At 42.9% G+C, this 15,000-nt stretch overlaps 1 protein-coding gene across 2 annotated transcripts in view; it reads left to right on the top strand.

The window, feature by feature from the left end:
- The window catches only part of LOC135105101 (protogenin A-like), a 173,620-nt gene that overhangs the window by 119,001 nt on the left and 39,619 nt on the right, over positions 1-15,000 (top strand). For both annotated transcript variants that reach the window (XM_064013091.1, XM_064013094.1), the window contains exon 3: positions 9,117-9,170. In XM_064013091.1, coding sequence (XP_063869161.1) covers positions 9,117-9,170 — 54 coding nt within the window. The remainder of the gene's footprint in view (positions 1-9,116; positions 9,171-15,000) is intronic.

The raw sequence follows: 15,000 nt of genomic DNA, 5'->3' as shown, positions 1-15,000 counted from the left end.
CAAAAAAATATATATATATATACATAGAGAATAGCAAATGAAAAACAAAATAGAATAACAAACGAAAAATTATATATATAAAGGGAAGCAGCACGTGCAAAATTATATACATGGAGAGAACGAAAAAGAAAAAAAAAACTTGTTATCTATATATTTGAGCGAATAATCTGCACGTCTTTAAATAAAAAAAATCAAGGAAAAGAATTGACAGTTATCACTTCAAAAGACCTCAAGCCAACCACCAATGAACGGAAGTGGGTTGATCAGCCGATACATTGACACATTACTCGTTCATTGACAGAACCTTTAGCGAATGTAAAAAACTTATCCACGTAATGTTAGTTCATGAGTGTGACCACATCCTGAATGCTCCTTATAATTTGGGGTGAGTGTATTTTATGCATCGACGAGAGAGAGAGAGAGAGAGAGAGAGAGAGAGAGAGAGAGAGAGAGAGAGAGAGAGAGAGAGAGAGAGAGAGAGAGAGAGAGTATTTAGAAACGGTTTGGTCTCACCTCGACTATTTTCAAAGGCCATAGAAACTATTAGACGGGTTCTCAAGAGTGTTTCTCCTGTTAATAATGTAGAAATCTTGTTAATCTGTCAATAGAACAGTAAAAACGCTCTTGAAAACCCGTGCCACTTCAACAAGAGCCTTTTGAAAGTAGTGGAGGTGCAGGACAGGAGTGTTTCAGAATATGGCCCAGAGAGAGAGAGAGAGAGAGAGAGAGAGAGAGAGAGAGAGAGAGAGAGAGAGAGAGAGAGAGAGAGAGAGAGAGAGATTACTAAACTCCAAAACAAATCACGTGAACAGCGCCTCAGAGAACTCAATTTGTTTAGCTTACCCGAACAGAAACTCAGACACGATTTAATGAAAGCTTTTAAAAATTTCTTGACGATTCAACACTTTTTGCGTAATCGACAACAATGCGGTCCGATCCGACGTGACCGGGTAGAGCGAGTTTGGGATTATTGATACGCGATTCGATTCTTCTTAAAAACGACTCATTTCTATTCCATTCTTAAACCATATTGTTCGTTTTGGTCACTTCTTCACTACACTTCCATCCGTTCCACAGTTATTTTTCAAACGCCTCTACTAGTAGTTGAAGTTGCACGTGTTTTTAAGGGTATTTTCATGGTTTTAGTGTAGATAATAAGACCTGTACATTATTAGCAGGGGAAACACTTTTGAATACGGGTAGTCCTTTGAAAATAGTCGTGGTGAGAGAGCAAAGCATAAAAGAGTAGTTTACTTGGATATATAGAAACAAAAGTGAGAATAAGAGGTTAATTTTGTCTTCTCTAAGCTACACAACTATTTAAGAGAATGTAGTGCCAAAAAAAATAAATGCATAAAAAAAATATATAGGTGGTTGTAGTGAAAATATCGCCCAGCTGTTAGTTATATAGTGCTGGATATTTCTTATTAAACCGTTTCTCTTTGGTCGCGTCTTCACTACTAGTTGTTCAATGCTTGCCCTCAGTAATAATGCAAGACGTAATATCGCATTATGCAAAATATCGTTCATCGCCCAACTCCCGTTTTCTTTACGGGATGAGTTTTACCGGACACTATAGTAGTTGTTGATGTGAGCCCGTTAATTGTGTGTGATAAGGTGATGCTTGTTCTGGTGACGCTTGGTGGTGGTTCTGTGATGGAATGAAACTACCTGCAAAAAATGTTGGATTACTAGATTTGTTTGTTTTTGTTTGTTTATTTATTAATTTGTTTATTTATTATTTATTTATTTGGTCCGTGGTGTCTTATGAAATACTTTATACTTATGAAATGCAGTGTTTGCCTCCGTCCATTCTCTTCCTTCTTCTTCTTCTTCTTCTTCTTCTTCTTCTTCTTCTTCTTCTTCTTCTTCTTCTTGTCAAATTTTCTCGTCAGTATTTCTCTCACCTTCCTTTCTTTGTTTAGTTTTGTACTTGCCTCGTTAGGACCAGCTGGTTTATTGTTTGTTTTCCTTTGTGTCCCTCCTCCTCCTCCTTCTCCTCCTCCTCCTCCTCCTCCTCGTCTCACTCTTCCCCACCATTTAATCCACAACACTAACCCAGCCCATCCTCCTCCTCCTCCTCCTCCTCCTCCTCCTCCTCCTCCTCCTCCTCCTCCTCCTCCTCCTCCTCCTCCACTGCTTGCAACATCCCTCCACCTCTTTACTTACCTCCACCACCACCCCCGCTACCACCCCCGCCACCACCCACGCTCTCCATGCCCTCCTCTTCCTCCTCCTCCTCCTCCTCCTCCTAACAACACTCCCGGCTTGTCCACCAACATCACCACCCACGTTCACTACGCCTTCCTCCTCCTCCTTCTCCTCCTCCTCCTCCTCCATCAGTAAGCCACCGCAGTACAATAAAGACAGAAAACGGGATATACGTGATAATAAAATGTCTTGAATCTTGTTAGTTTTCTTTAATCATTGCAATTTGAAGACGTCATTGCTATTACGAGAGAGAGAGAGAGAGAGAGAGAGAGAGAGAGAGAGAGAGAGAGAGAGAGAGAGAGAGAGCATTGCCGAAAAGTTAACAAGAAAAATGAAATCGAGGTAATGCATTTCTCTCTCTCTCTCTCTCTCTCTCTCTCTCTCTCTCTCTCTCTCTCTCTCTCTCTCTCTCTCTCTCTCTCTCTCTCTCTCTCTCTCTCTCTCTGCTTTTCATTCCACTCTCCTTCACTCACTACCCTCCCTCCTTTACTGACTCACTCCTTCACTCTCTCTCTCTCTCTCCTTCCTTCTCTCATCACTCCCCCCTTCACACTCACTGCCTCTCCCTGCCTTCCTCAAAATTTCCTACATCTTTATCACTCTAACTCTTTCTATCCTTCCTCGTTTTAACTCTCACTCACTCACTCACTCACTCACTCACTCTGCTTCCGTTCATCTCTCACTCACCTTTTCACCCCTTACTCATTTCTTCAACTCTCCTCTCCTCTCCTCTCTCTCGCTCCCTCCCTCCCCTGGCGTACGCACGGAGCTGGGAAGGGGGAAGGGGTAAGGTTTAGTGACGGGGGGGGTCTAGTTTGGTCTGAGGAAGGAGAATGGGTCTTGAGAAGGTCTGATCTGTGGTCTAGTCGAGGTCTTTGTGTGTCTTCATTGTCAAATCAGGGAGGTAAGGGGGGAGTGGTGTCTGGGAGGTCAGGGAGGAGGTGGGTCAGAGAGTCTTAGTCTGATGGGGGAGGGGATGGGAGGGGTGTAGTCAAGGGGAGTCATGGTGTGGGGGAAAGGTCTAGTCAGGCCTGGTCTGGTCCTGGCGATGCAGAAACTAAGTAGAGAAGACAAGATAGAATTTATGAGGCCGGTGAAGTCATGTTGCTGATGTGTCTCTCTCTCTCTCTCTCTCTCTCTCTCTCTCTCTCTCTCTCTCTCTCTCTCTCTCTCTCTCTCTCTCTCTCTCTCTCTCTCTCTCTCTCTCTAAGGACTTGTATATTTGTACATCGTCAACTTAAGGAAGAATATTGATGAGAAGTGTGAGGAGACGGGCGGTGTGGGTGGTGGTGGTGGTGGTGGTGGTGGTGGTAGTAGTAGTAGTAGTAGTAGTAGTAGTAGTAGTAGTAGTAGTAGTGGAGGTGGATGGATGAGAGGTTGGTGTGAGAGAGAGAGAGATTTGGAAGCTAATTCAAATGATATGAGTGAGTGAGTGAGTAAGAAGAGAAAAATGTACGAGGGAGGGAAGGAATAAAGGAAGGAAGGAAGGAAGGGAAGGAATAGAAATAAATAGTGAATGAATGAATGAAAATAATGAATAAATTAATAGAAAATAATGAAAGAATGAATGAATCAGTGAGTGAGTGAGAAAACTGAGCAAATGAAGCGTTCTCGAGCATAGATGGCCGCGCATTGCTGCTCGATGAGAGAGAGAGAGAGAGAGAGAGAGAGAGAGAGAGAGAGAGAGAGAGAGAGAGAGAGAGAGAGAATCAGAATCAGTAGTGACGTCATTCGTGATGGTGACGTGGCTGTGTATGCAATGACGAGGTGTGAGAGAGAGAGAGAGAGAGAGAGAGAGAGAGAGAGAGAGAGAGAGAGAGAGAGAGAGAGAGAGAGATTTTCCTACTCTTTTTCATCTTATCATCGTTTTCCGACTCAATTCCTTCGTTCCTCCTCCTCCTCCTCCTCCTCCTCCTCCTCCTCCTCCTCCTCCTCCTCCTCCTCCTCGTGGTAAAAAAGACTATAATGTTCCATGCCTATTTTTATTTCTCATCCCATTTTCTATTTTTCCTATGACAAACTCGTGTGTGGGTGTTGAAATGGAAGGCTTGTTGGATTTGCACTATTATTATTATTATTATTATTATTATTATTATTATTATTATTATTATTATTATTATCATTATTATTGTTGTTGTTGTTGTTGTTGTTGTTGTTGTTGTTGTAGCAATAGTAGTAGTGATAGTAATTTCTCTCTCTCTCTCTCTCTCTCTCTCTCTCTCTCTCTCTCTCTCTCTCTCTCTCTCTCTCTCTCTCTCTCTCTCTCTCTCTCTCTCTCTCTCTCTCTCTCTCGCAGCATATCAACGCCAATCACACACACACACACACACACACACACACACACACACACACACACACACACACACACACACACACACACACACACACACACACACACACACACACACACACACACACACACCTTCCCACGCCCTCCCACACGCCTCAAGATCATTACGTTCCCTCCTCCTCCTCCTCCTCCTCCTCTTCCTCTTCCTCTTCCATTTCTTCCCTCCGCCTTCTACCAACCAACCACCTTTCCTCAAGCTGCCACCCACACCTCCCCCGCGCTTGCTCTCTCTCTCTCTCTCTCTCTCTCTCTCTCTCTCTCTCTCTCTCTCTCTCTCTCTCTCTCTCTCTCTCTCTCTCTCTCGGTGCACCCTTACCGTGTTTCATCCCAATTTTGTTTTCTTTCAATCCTCCTCCTCCTCCTCCTCCTCCTCCTCCTCCTCCTCCTCCTCCTCCTCCTCCTCCTCCTCCTCCTCCTCCTCCTCTATTTTTATGGTTGCTTATGTATTTATTTGGACCTTTCTTCTTTATCGTCTGTTCCATATCTCCTCCTCCTCCTCCTCCTCCTCCTCCTCCTCCTCCTCCTCCTCCTCCTCCTCCTCCTCCTCCTCCTTCTCCTCCTCCTCCCTACGATCATTAATTATTTCTTTCCATTAATTTATTATTATTTTTGCACTTTCTTCCTAATAGCGTTTTAATTTTTCAGTGGTGATTAACGTTTTATTGTTGTTATTATTGTTATTATTATTATTATTATTATTATTATTATTATTATTATTATTATTATTATTATTATTATCATCGTCATTATCACTTTTATTATTATTATTATTATTATTATTATTATTGTTATTATTATTATTATTATTATTATTATTATTATTATTATTATTATTATTATTATTAGTTATTCATGATCAGTCTTGTTGGTTTCTTAGAAGTCCAGCAGGGTTCTCTCTCTCTCTCTCTCTCTCTCTCTCTCTCTCTCTCTCTCTCTCTCTCTCTCTCTCTCTCTCTCTCTCTCTCTCTCTCTCTCTCTCTCTCTCTCTCTCTCATAAAAAAAAATAAATAAAAAAAAACATCGTTCTTCACATAAGCACTTTCTTTTACGCGTCACATTTCAACAGAGATTAAGAGTAAATAAATAAATGAATAAATAAATAAATGCGCACTATATTTTAACGCGGGGCATTTGAATCACACGCAAAAGAAAAAAAACTGACCTAATAACCAAATAAAATAAGGTAAGTCAGCCAAACCAAAATGACGCATCGCTATTCACTCTACACACACACACACACACACACACACACACACACACACACACACACACACACACACACACACACACACACACACACACACACACACACACACACACACACACAGATAACCCTTTTCACATACAAAATCCGCACTTAATTTACGCACCTGGTAGAAAAAAAAAGGAAAAAAAACACACACACACACACACACACACACACACACACACACACACACACACACACACACACACACACACACACACACACACACATAAATATAAAAAGAAAGAAAGAAAAATAAACTTATCTCATCGTTCTATTGACATTACATTGCCATTTAACGCATCCACGACGCCTACCTTAGTCCTCGCATATTAATTTACTTCTCTCAGACGGTGACGCAACGCAAGGGGGGGGGGGGAAGAGGAGAAGAAAGTGCTGTAAGATGCACCACCGCTCGCCGTTTGTCCCTTGATATGCCGTGTTTGCTCTCTCTCTCTCTCTCTCTCTCTCTCTCTCTCTCTCTCTCTCTCTCTCTCTCTCTCTCTCTCTCTCTCTCTCTCTCTCTCTCTCTCTCTCTCTCTCTCGAGTTGAATGGACGGCTGTGGACATTATCAGGAAGCGTCAGAGTGGAGGAGGAGGAGGAGGAGGAGGAGCAGGTGGAGCCAAAAAGAGAGAGAGAGAAGAAGGAAGAAGGGATGAAGTAAAAGCAGGTGCAGGTGATGATGATGAGGAAGAGGAAGAGGAGATGATGAAGGAGAGGAAAGAGAAGAAGGTGATAGTGGCACAGGTGAAGGAGGACGAAGAGGGAAAAAGATGATGATGAAGAAGAAGAAGAACGAGGAAGAAGAGAAGAAGAAATATTAGTAAAAGTCGCTATTTTATGAACTTCCTTCTTGATTTTGCTGTCTCTCTCTCTCTCTCTCTCTCTCTCTCTCTCTCTCTCTCTCTCTCTCTCTCTCTCTCTCTCTCTCTCTCTCTCTCTCTCTCTCTCTCTCTCTCTCTCTCTCTCTCTCTCTCTCTCTGGATCTTGTGTGTATGTGAAACACTTATTTTTACACCTCGAGGTCATGTTTTGGTTTCAAGTTACGCTGTACACCACCTCCGTTCCTGGGCTGGAGGAGGAAGAGGAGGAGGAGGAGGAGGAGGAGGAGGAGGAGGAGGAGGAGGAGGAGGAGGAGGAGGAGGTGAGAGGGAACGTGGACTAGAAACACAGGCTACCTCCTCCTCCTCCTCCTCCTCCTCCTCCTCCTCCTCCTCCTCCTCCTCCTCCTCCTCCTCCTCCTCCTCCTCCTTTCAGTTACACCTTGCAAGCTTTGTTTATGTATGTTGTTTATTTATTTGTGCCTATTTATTTGTTTATTCATTCATTCTCAGTGTGTGTGTGTGTGTGTGTGTGTGTGTGTGTGTGTGTGTGTGTGTGTGTTATGTATGTGCGGATGTTGCGGTTTTAGGCGTGTACGTGCGTGGGTCATGAACTTGGCACACACACACACACACACACACACACACACACACACACACACACACACACACACACACACACACACACACACACACACACACACACACACACACACACACACACACACACACACACAGTGACATGCTGAAAAGAGGGGCACCATTTAAAGCCAAGAATAGGTAGACTGAGAGAGAGAGAGAGAGAGAGAGAGAGAGAGAGAGAGAGAGAGAGAGAGAGAGAGAGAGAGAGAGAGAGAGAGAGAGAGAGAGACTAAAAATAAATGACAATAATGACAATGAGAGTAATGATAGACGATAATAATGAAACTACTACTACTACTACTACTTACAACAATAATAATAATAATAATAATAATAATAATAATAATAATAATAATAATAATAACAACAACAACAACAATAACAACAATAACAGCGGTAATAATTCACGAGTAGGAAATTATATTGCAAATCTTTTTAAACTTAGTAATTACTGCAACAAGAACACAACATTTAACTAAACATAGTGTGTGTGTGTGTGTGTGTGTGTGTGTGTGTGTGTGTGTGTGTGTGTGTGTGTGTGTGTGTGTGTGTGTGTGTGTGTGTGTGTGTGTAGGCAGTCAGCCATACTTAAACACACTGAGGCGGTGGTGTGATAGTCATGCAAATGAGTGTATGAGAGCAAGTTAATGTAATCCTTCTCAATAACACCCCTGTGAATACTTCCCCACCTTGGCAACACTGCGAGGGCCCGACTGGATACGCCCTGCCATTGGTAACACTTGCTATTCAACCCTATTTCAACCCTCCCTCTCTTTCTCTCCTTTCCTCCCTCCCTGTCTTTCTCTCTTTTTCCATTCCCTCCATCCCCCTTTTCTTCTTCACCTTCTTAACTTGTATAAATTGAAAAGGGAAGGAAAAAAGGGAGGGAAAGGAGGGAGGGGAGGGAGGGAGTGGAAGAGTGTGGGTTATTTTAATAAAGCAGAGACGTAATGTGATATTTTCTTTCTTGCTTAAGTCCATCGAGTCCACAAAGGAATCAAATATCAAACGTCGTTGTTCCTTTGTGTGTTTTATTTATTAGTGTGTGTGTGTGTGTGTGTGTGTGTGTGTGTGTGTGTGTGTGTGTGTGTGTGTGTGTGTGTGTAGTGTTCACGAGCTTCAGGGAAAAAGAGAGAGAGAGAGAGAGAGAAAAAAAAACACGGTGCTAGAAAATATGTAATACTTTTTTTTTTCGTCGTCGGAAATGCGCGCGTTATTTTGTCCGTGAACGCGAGAGTGAAAATGCATCTGTGAATGAAAAGATTTTACGTGTGAGTGAAGTGAATGAAGATAAAAGCAAAGATGATGAAGTGAGGCACGTACTGTCAGTCTCTGTGTGTGTGTGTGTGTGTGTGTGTGTGTGTATGTAACTTTAATATAATGAATTCTAGTCAAGTTTGCTTTCTCCATACTAACTTTCAACCAATTTATCCACCTGTTCATGTTTTAAAAGACTGTGTCAGGCTTGTAATATTCCGTCCTTCGAACGCCAAATTATCTTGCTGCCCTTTAAAATTTAAGTACACTGTTAGCACACACACACACACACACACACACACACACACACACACACACACACACACACACACACACACACACACACACACACACACACACACACACACACACACACACACACACAACACTTCCTCTAGTAATGTATTTCACTGATGTATTGTTCTTTTTGGAAAACTGTATTTCTGCATAATTCTCATCTCTTACTGTGTGTGTGTGTGTGTGTGTGTGTGTGTGTGTGTGTGTGTGTGTGTGTGTGTGTGTGTGTGTGTGTGTGTGTGTGTGTGTCGCCTCCTCCTATTACTGAGTGTTGCCTCTCGTGTGTTCCAGGCGCCGGGAGCAGTGTGGGCGGGCGAGCGGCAGCTGAGTCTGATTTTACCCCAGGTGAGAACAAGTTTACCTGTCCTGCCTTAGTCTTGTAATACCTGTCCTTTTCTTCCTTCCTTACCTTTCCTCCTTGTCTTCTATGCTTTATGATTTTTCTCGTTTATTTGTGTTCATTTCTTTCTTGTTTATCTTTTTACTACTACTACTACTACTACTACTACTACTACTACTACTACTACTACTACTACTACTACTACTACTACTATTCTCTTCCCCTCCCCCCACCGGATCTTACCTGGTTTCCTCGTCTTTCTCATAATTGTATCCTGTGTTTTTGTGCTTTTTTTTTTTTAGGGTGTGGTGTGTTTTTTTTTTTCGTTTACTTTTTTTTTATTCTTTAATGTTATAATTTTGTTTTCCCCTCGAGTTTAATATACATCACGAGTGTTTGTTCTTCCTGTTTTGCCTGTGTGTGTGTGTGTGTGTGTGTGTGTGTGTGTGTGTGTGTGTGTGTGTGTGTGTGTGTGTGTGTGTGTGTGTGTGTGTGGGCTAATGGTCACAGAATATTATAGAATTTAAAATAATTATATACGAGCTTTGTTTTAGTAATTTCATACACGTTTTTCTTTACTTACGCAACTCTCTCTCTCTCTCTCTCTCTCTCTCTCTCTCTCTCTCTCTCTCTCTCTCTCTCTCTCTCTCTCTCTCTCTCTCTCTCTCTCTCTCTCTCTCTCTCTCTCTCTCTCTCTCTCTCCCCACCAAGGCGCGTCTTTCAGCCCCTCTATACACAGTGCCCCTGTATTATTAATGTGGGTTGCTCAGTCCCTCGCGTCACCTCCTCTCAGGGGGGTGTCCGGGGACGCCACGCTTACGCCCAGGGAGGGGGTGCGCACCTTGAGACACACACACACACACACACACACACACACACACACACACACACACACACACACACACACACACAGAGAGAGAGAGAGAGAGAGAGAGAGAGAGAGAGAGAGAGAGAGAGAGAGAGAGAGAGAGAGAGAGAGAGAGTTATGTACGGTTCATATGTGTGATTTTCGGTGTATTTGTGATTTTTTACTTGTGTATTTTTGGTGGTGGTGGTGGTGGTCTTCTTCTTCTTCTTCTTCTTCTTCTTCTTCTTCTTCTTCTTCTTCTTCTTCTTCTTCTTCTTCTTCTTCTTCTTCTTCTTCTTCTTCTCTTTGTTATTGTTGTTGTTGCGTCTTCTTTTTTCTTGTTCATGTTCTTGTTCTTGTTCTTGTTCTCCGTCTTCGTCTTGTTTTTACTGTTGTTGTTGTTTTTACTGTTGTTGTTGTTGTTGTTGTTGCTGTTGTTGTTGTTGTTGTGTATTATTCTTATTTCATTCGTACTATTAACATCATTCCTTAACTGCATAGATACTCCAGTGTGTGTGTGTGTGTGTGTGTGTGTGTGTGTGTCCCCAAGGAAGGAAGGATACTACTGTGCTGCTGGTGCTGCTTGTTCTGCTGGTGGTGCTAGTTCAGGTGGTGGTGGTGGTGGTGGTGGTGGTGTTCTGCTGGTGTTGGTGGTGTATGTCATGAGTTCCATGAAAAATAATAATACTGAGTGATGGACAGAACAGCGAGGAGCGGAACATATTGGTGATTGGAGTGAAGCGTGATGCAGCGGGGAGATGGGGCAGATCAGGGATGGTGGAACGCAGCCTAGATGTGGAACAGAACAGTGATGGTGGAGCGGCTGCGAAAAGGTGGAACAGAACAGTGATGGTGGAAAGCTGCTGAGATGTGGAACAGAACAGGGATGGTGGAACAGAACAGGGAAGCTGGAATGCTGGAGAGAAGCGGAACAGAACAGGGATGGTGGAACGGACGGATTTGGAACAGAAAAATAATGGTGGAACGGACAGATGTGGAACAGAACAATGATGGTGGAGCAGACATAGTTGGAAGTGATAGTAGGTCCGACGGATATGGAACAGTAAATGGGCGGGACGCTAAACGGAGGTGGAACACTGATGGTGGAGTGGATAGGAAGGTGGATAGTAACTGGATGGAACGGACAGAGGTGGAACTGACTGGTGGAATGGATAGGAAAGGGGAAGAGCGAATCACTAATAGGAACAGAACAGAACCAAACGGAACATAATTGAACAGTAACCGGGGAACATTAATGGAACAGAGGTGGAAAACTTACTGGGGAACAACAAGTAAATTCACGGAAGGAAAAGGAACGGGAGAGGAAGGAACGAAACGGAACAGTGGCCAATCTTGTGGAACGTACTGGAAATGGCGGAACGAGGGCGGAACGTGGAACAGAGAGGAAGGGAACAAAACAGTGGAATGAAAATAGTGGTAAGAGATAGAGTAGGAAGAAAATTAATGTATACAGAAAAATAATCCGTTGTGTGTGTGTGTGTGTGTGTGTGTGTGTGTGTGTGTGTGTGTGTGTGTGTGTGATAATTATTCAGTATTTCGTGTCTTTATTTTATTTATTTTATTTATTTATCTATCTATTTATTGTATACTTCAGCAATGCATAGTATCGTTTTCATATCTTTATTTATTTTATCTATTTATATATATTTATTTCTTATCTTATCGTATTTTTTGGTTTATTTATTTTATTTATTTGTTTGTGCGTCACGCTTGTTGTACGTCATTGGTTCTGAAGTGCGTCAAGATTTTTACGTTGCGCCTGATGGACGTCACTTGTGAGGCAGATGCGTCAAGATTAAGGCTCCGATTGCGTAAGTGTGTGGCCTCCTGAAGGATTAGAGGATTTATTTTTTCCTTTTATTTATTTATTGTTATTCAGTTATTTATTTATTTATTTATTTTTATTTTTTATTACTATCCATATTTATTTGTTTGTTTCATTTCCCTCCCGGATCTTGTTCATTGTTATATTTATTTTTTCCTATTTTCATTTTGAGGGGAAAGGAATAATGGGGATAATTCTCTCTCTCTCTCTCTCTCTCTCTCTCTCTCTCTCTCTCTCTCTCCTCTCTCTCTCTCTCTCTCTCTCTCTCTCTCTCTCTCTCTAACACACTTTAACTTGTATTGATATTAACGTACTTTAATTGGTTCGTTGTCAATTTGTAGAAGTAGTAGTAGTACTAATAGTAGTCGTGGTATTGTTATTGTTATTGCATTGTAGGTAATTGTGACCTTTATGGATGAAATTATGATTGAAGTAGTAGTAGTAGGAGTAGTAGTTTTTAGTAGTAGAGGTATTGGAGAAAGGAGTGATGGAGCGTTTAGTAGTGGTAGTAGTAGTAGTAATAGTAGTAGTCGTTGTCGTAGTAGTGCAGATGATCGTGTAGGCTTTGGGGGCTTGTAGTGGTGTAGGCGGCACGGCAGTTGCATTATTGTTGCGTTACTCGGAATAGCGGCAGCGTTTCAGATATCGGTAAAAAGGTGCTTGTTCGTTTGCGACATAGTGTGTGTGTGTGTGTGTGTGTGTGTGTGTGTGTGTGTGTGTGTGTGTGTCTGTGTGTGTTTCATCAGTGGTGAGTGTGCGAGTGTGGCTGGCTGATTTACACACAGTCACTCACTCACTCCTCCATCCTCTGTCCTCTTCCCCCCTCCCCTCCCCTCCCACCCTTCCACCCTTCCACCCTTCTGCCCTTCCCTCCTTCCAACCCTCCCTCCTTTCTACCTCCCTCCCTCCTTTCTTCCTTTCTTCTTTCACACACACCGCACAAAGGCAGGGAGCGGCCAGGTAGGTTATAAGGAGTGACAGGTAGATGTATTATAATCGGTGAGTGACACTTGATATGGAGTATAGGCAGGGCTCCACTTAAGTAATCATCAGTGCTATTAATATTTCAAGCAGTGGATGGGGAGGCTGACTCGGCTTGAATGGGAATGCAGTTAGGATTGTGTTGTATCCTTTGACTGACTGACCGACTGACTGACTGACTGACTGACTGACTTAATAAAATTTCTCCCTATTTCACCTCGTTTGTTTATCTGTCTGTCGTGTGTGTGTGTGTGCGTGTGTGTGTGTGTGTGCGTGTCCATGAATTAATTTCATTTGCTGATTGGAAATGCGCTTCACTATTAAAATTTGTGTCGAAATTATAACATGCTACATGCTGGCTAGATATTGTCCCGCTTGTAGCAGTAGTAGTAATAGTAGTAGTAGTAGTAGTAACAGCATCTTTGTATACGGTAATTTATCACAGTAGTAACACACAGTAGTTGTAGTAGAAGAGACAGTTGTAAAGCAATAATGATGATAGTGGTGGTAGTGGTAGTAGTAGCAGCAGTGGTGGTGGTGGTGGTGGTGGTGGCAGTGGTGGTGTTTGTGACGTCAGGTTGTTGTTGTTTGCGTCACAGGGCGTGTTTGGTTCGCTCATCAGGTCGGTCAAGGAACTCCCTGGCGGCTGTGTGTATATGGTAATACTGACGGTGGCGGTGGTGGTGGCGGCGGCAAGGGCGAGGGCGAAGGAGGAGGCGCCGACGTGGGGGCCTGTATAGTTGATTGTGGTGGTGGTGGTGGTAGTGATAGAAGTGGTGTAGGTGGTTGCTGATGGTGATTGTGGTGATGGTGGTGATAAAATTGGAGAAGTTTGTTGGTGATGATGGTGATGGTGACAGAAGTGGCATTATTTGTGGTAGTAGTGGTAGAGAGAGTTGTGGTGGTGGTTGTGATGGTGGTGATGGTTGTGGTGGTGACTTACGTATAAGTAGGCACAGGGATAGTGATAGTAGTGGATACTGTGATGTGATAGTGATGATAGTAGTGACGATCATCATCATACATATTCCTCATTGTGTTGCCTTCACAATACACGGTCTGCTGCTTAAGTTATGAAGCCAGTGATGATGATAATGGCAATGATGATGATGATGATGATGATGGTAGCAATGATGGTGGTAGTGAAAATTGCAGTGTTAATAATTATGGTAGAAGTAGTAGTAGTGTTGTTGTTGCTTGTGGTAGTAGTGGTGGTGGTGGTGGTGGTGGTGGTGGTGAGTTATCAAGTTGTCTCTATCAGCAGTTGAAAGATACGTGACAAAAAAAAAAACACTTCAGATTTACATGACTGGCTTTCTTCCCCACTGTGCCGCCGCGGGAGTGTCAGGGAGGGCGTGTGGGGATGTGGGGAGGCTGTGCTGGTGTATATGAGGACGGGAGAGGGTGTGTGGAGCTTGTGTGGGGATGTGTTGGGGTGTATGAGAATGAGAGAGGGTGTGTGGAGGCTGTGTGGTGTGGTTCGTGTGGTGGGGGTGTAGTAGGAGGGGTGAGGGTGTGTTGGGGTGTATCAGGAGGTGGGAGGGGGTGTTTGGGGTGTTTTAGAGATCTTTTAGAGTGAATTGGAGTGTATTAGGAGAGGAGGGCGTGTTGGAGTGTGGGAGGGTGCGCGGGCGCGGGTGGGCGGGGGTGTTGGGATGTACCAGGAGGGGAGGGCGTGTGGGGGTGTGTATCAGGGTGTATCAGGAGCAGGCTGTCCCTTCTTGCGATGTTCCCTAATTAGATTTTATTATTACTATCTTTTTTTTTTTTACAAGCACACACACACACACACACACACACACACACACACACACACACACACACACACACACACACACACACACACACACACACACACACACACACACACACACACACACATGCAAAGAAGGAAAAACATGGAAATACGAAGATCAGTCACCCCTGTTATTTTTAGATTAGCGTTACTTCATCAAATCAGACATAAGTTAATTTCATTCCAATCTTGCATAAACTGACCTGATGTAAAAACAATTTAATCCGATATACCAAAATTTTATCCCATCTGATGTAATTTAACTTCATCTAACAAAATTTTATATAATTCAAGGTAATTTCACGTGATTTAAAAGTAATTTACAAATTTTACCTTATGTCATGAAGTCTAGTAAATTCCATGAGT

The sequence above is a fragment of the Scylla paramamosain genome, chromosome 11 (assembly GCF_035594125.1).
Source record: "Scylla paramamosain isolate STU-SP2022 chromosome 11, ASM3559412v1, whole genome shotgun sequence".
Classification (NCBI taxonomy): Eukaryota; Metazoa; Arthropoda; class Malacostraca; order Decapoda; family Portunidae; genus Scylla; species Scylla paramamosain.
The sequence above is the reverse complement of the archived record's forward strand: the minus strand, read 5'-3'. Positions and strand labels throughout refer to the sequence as shown.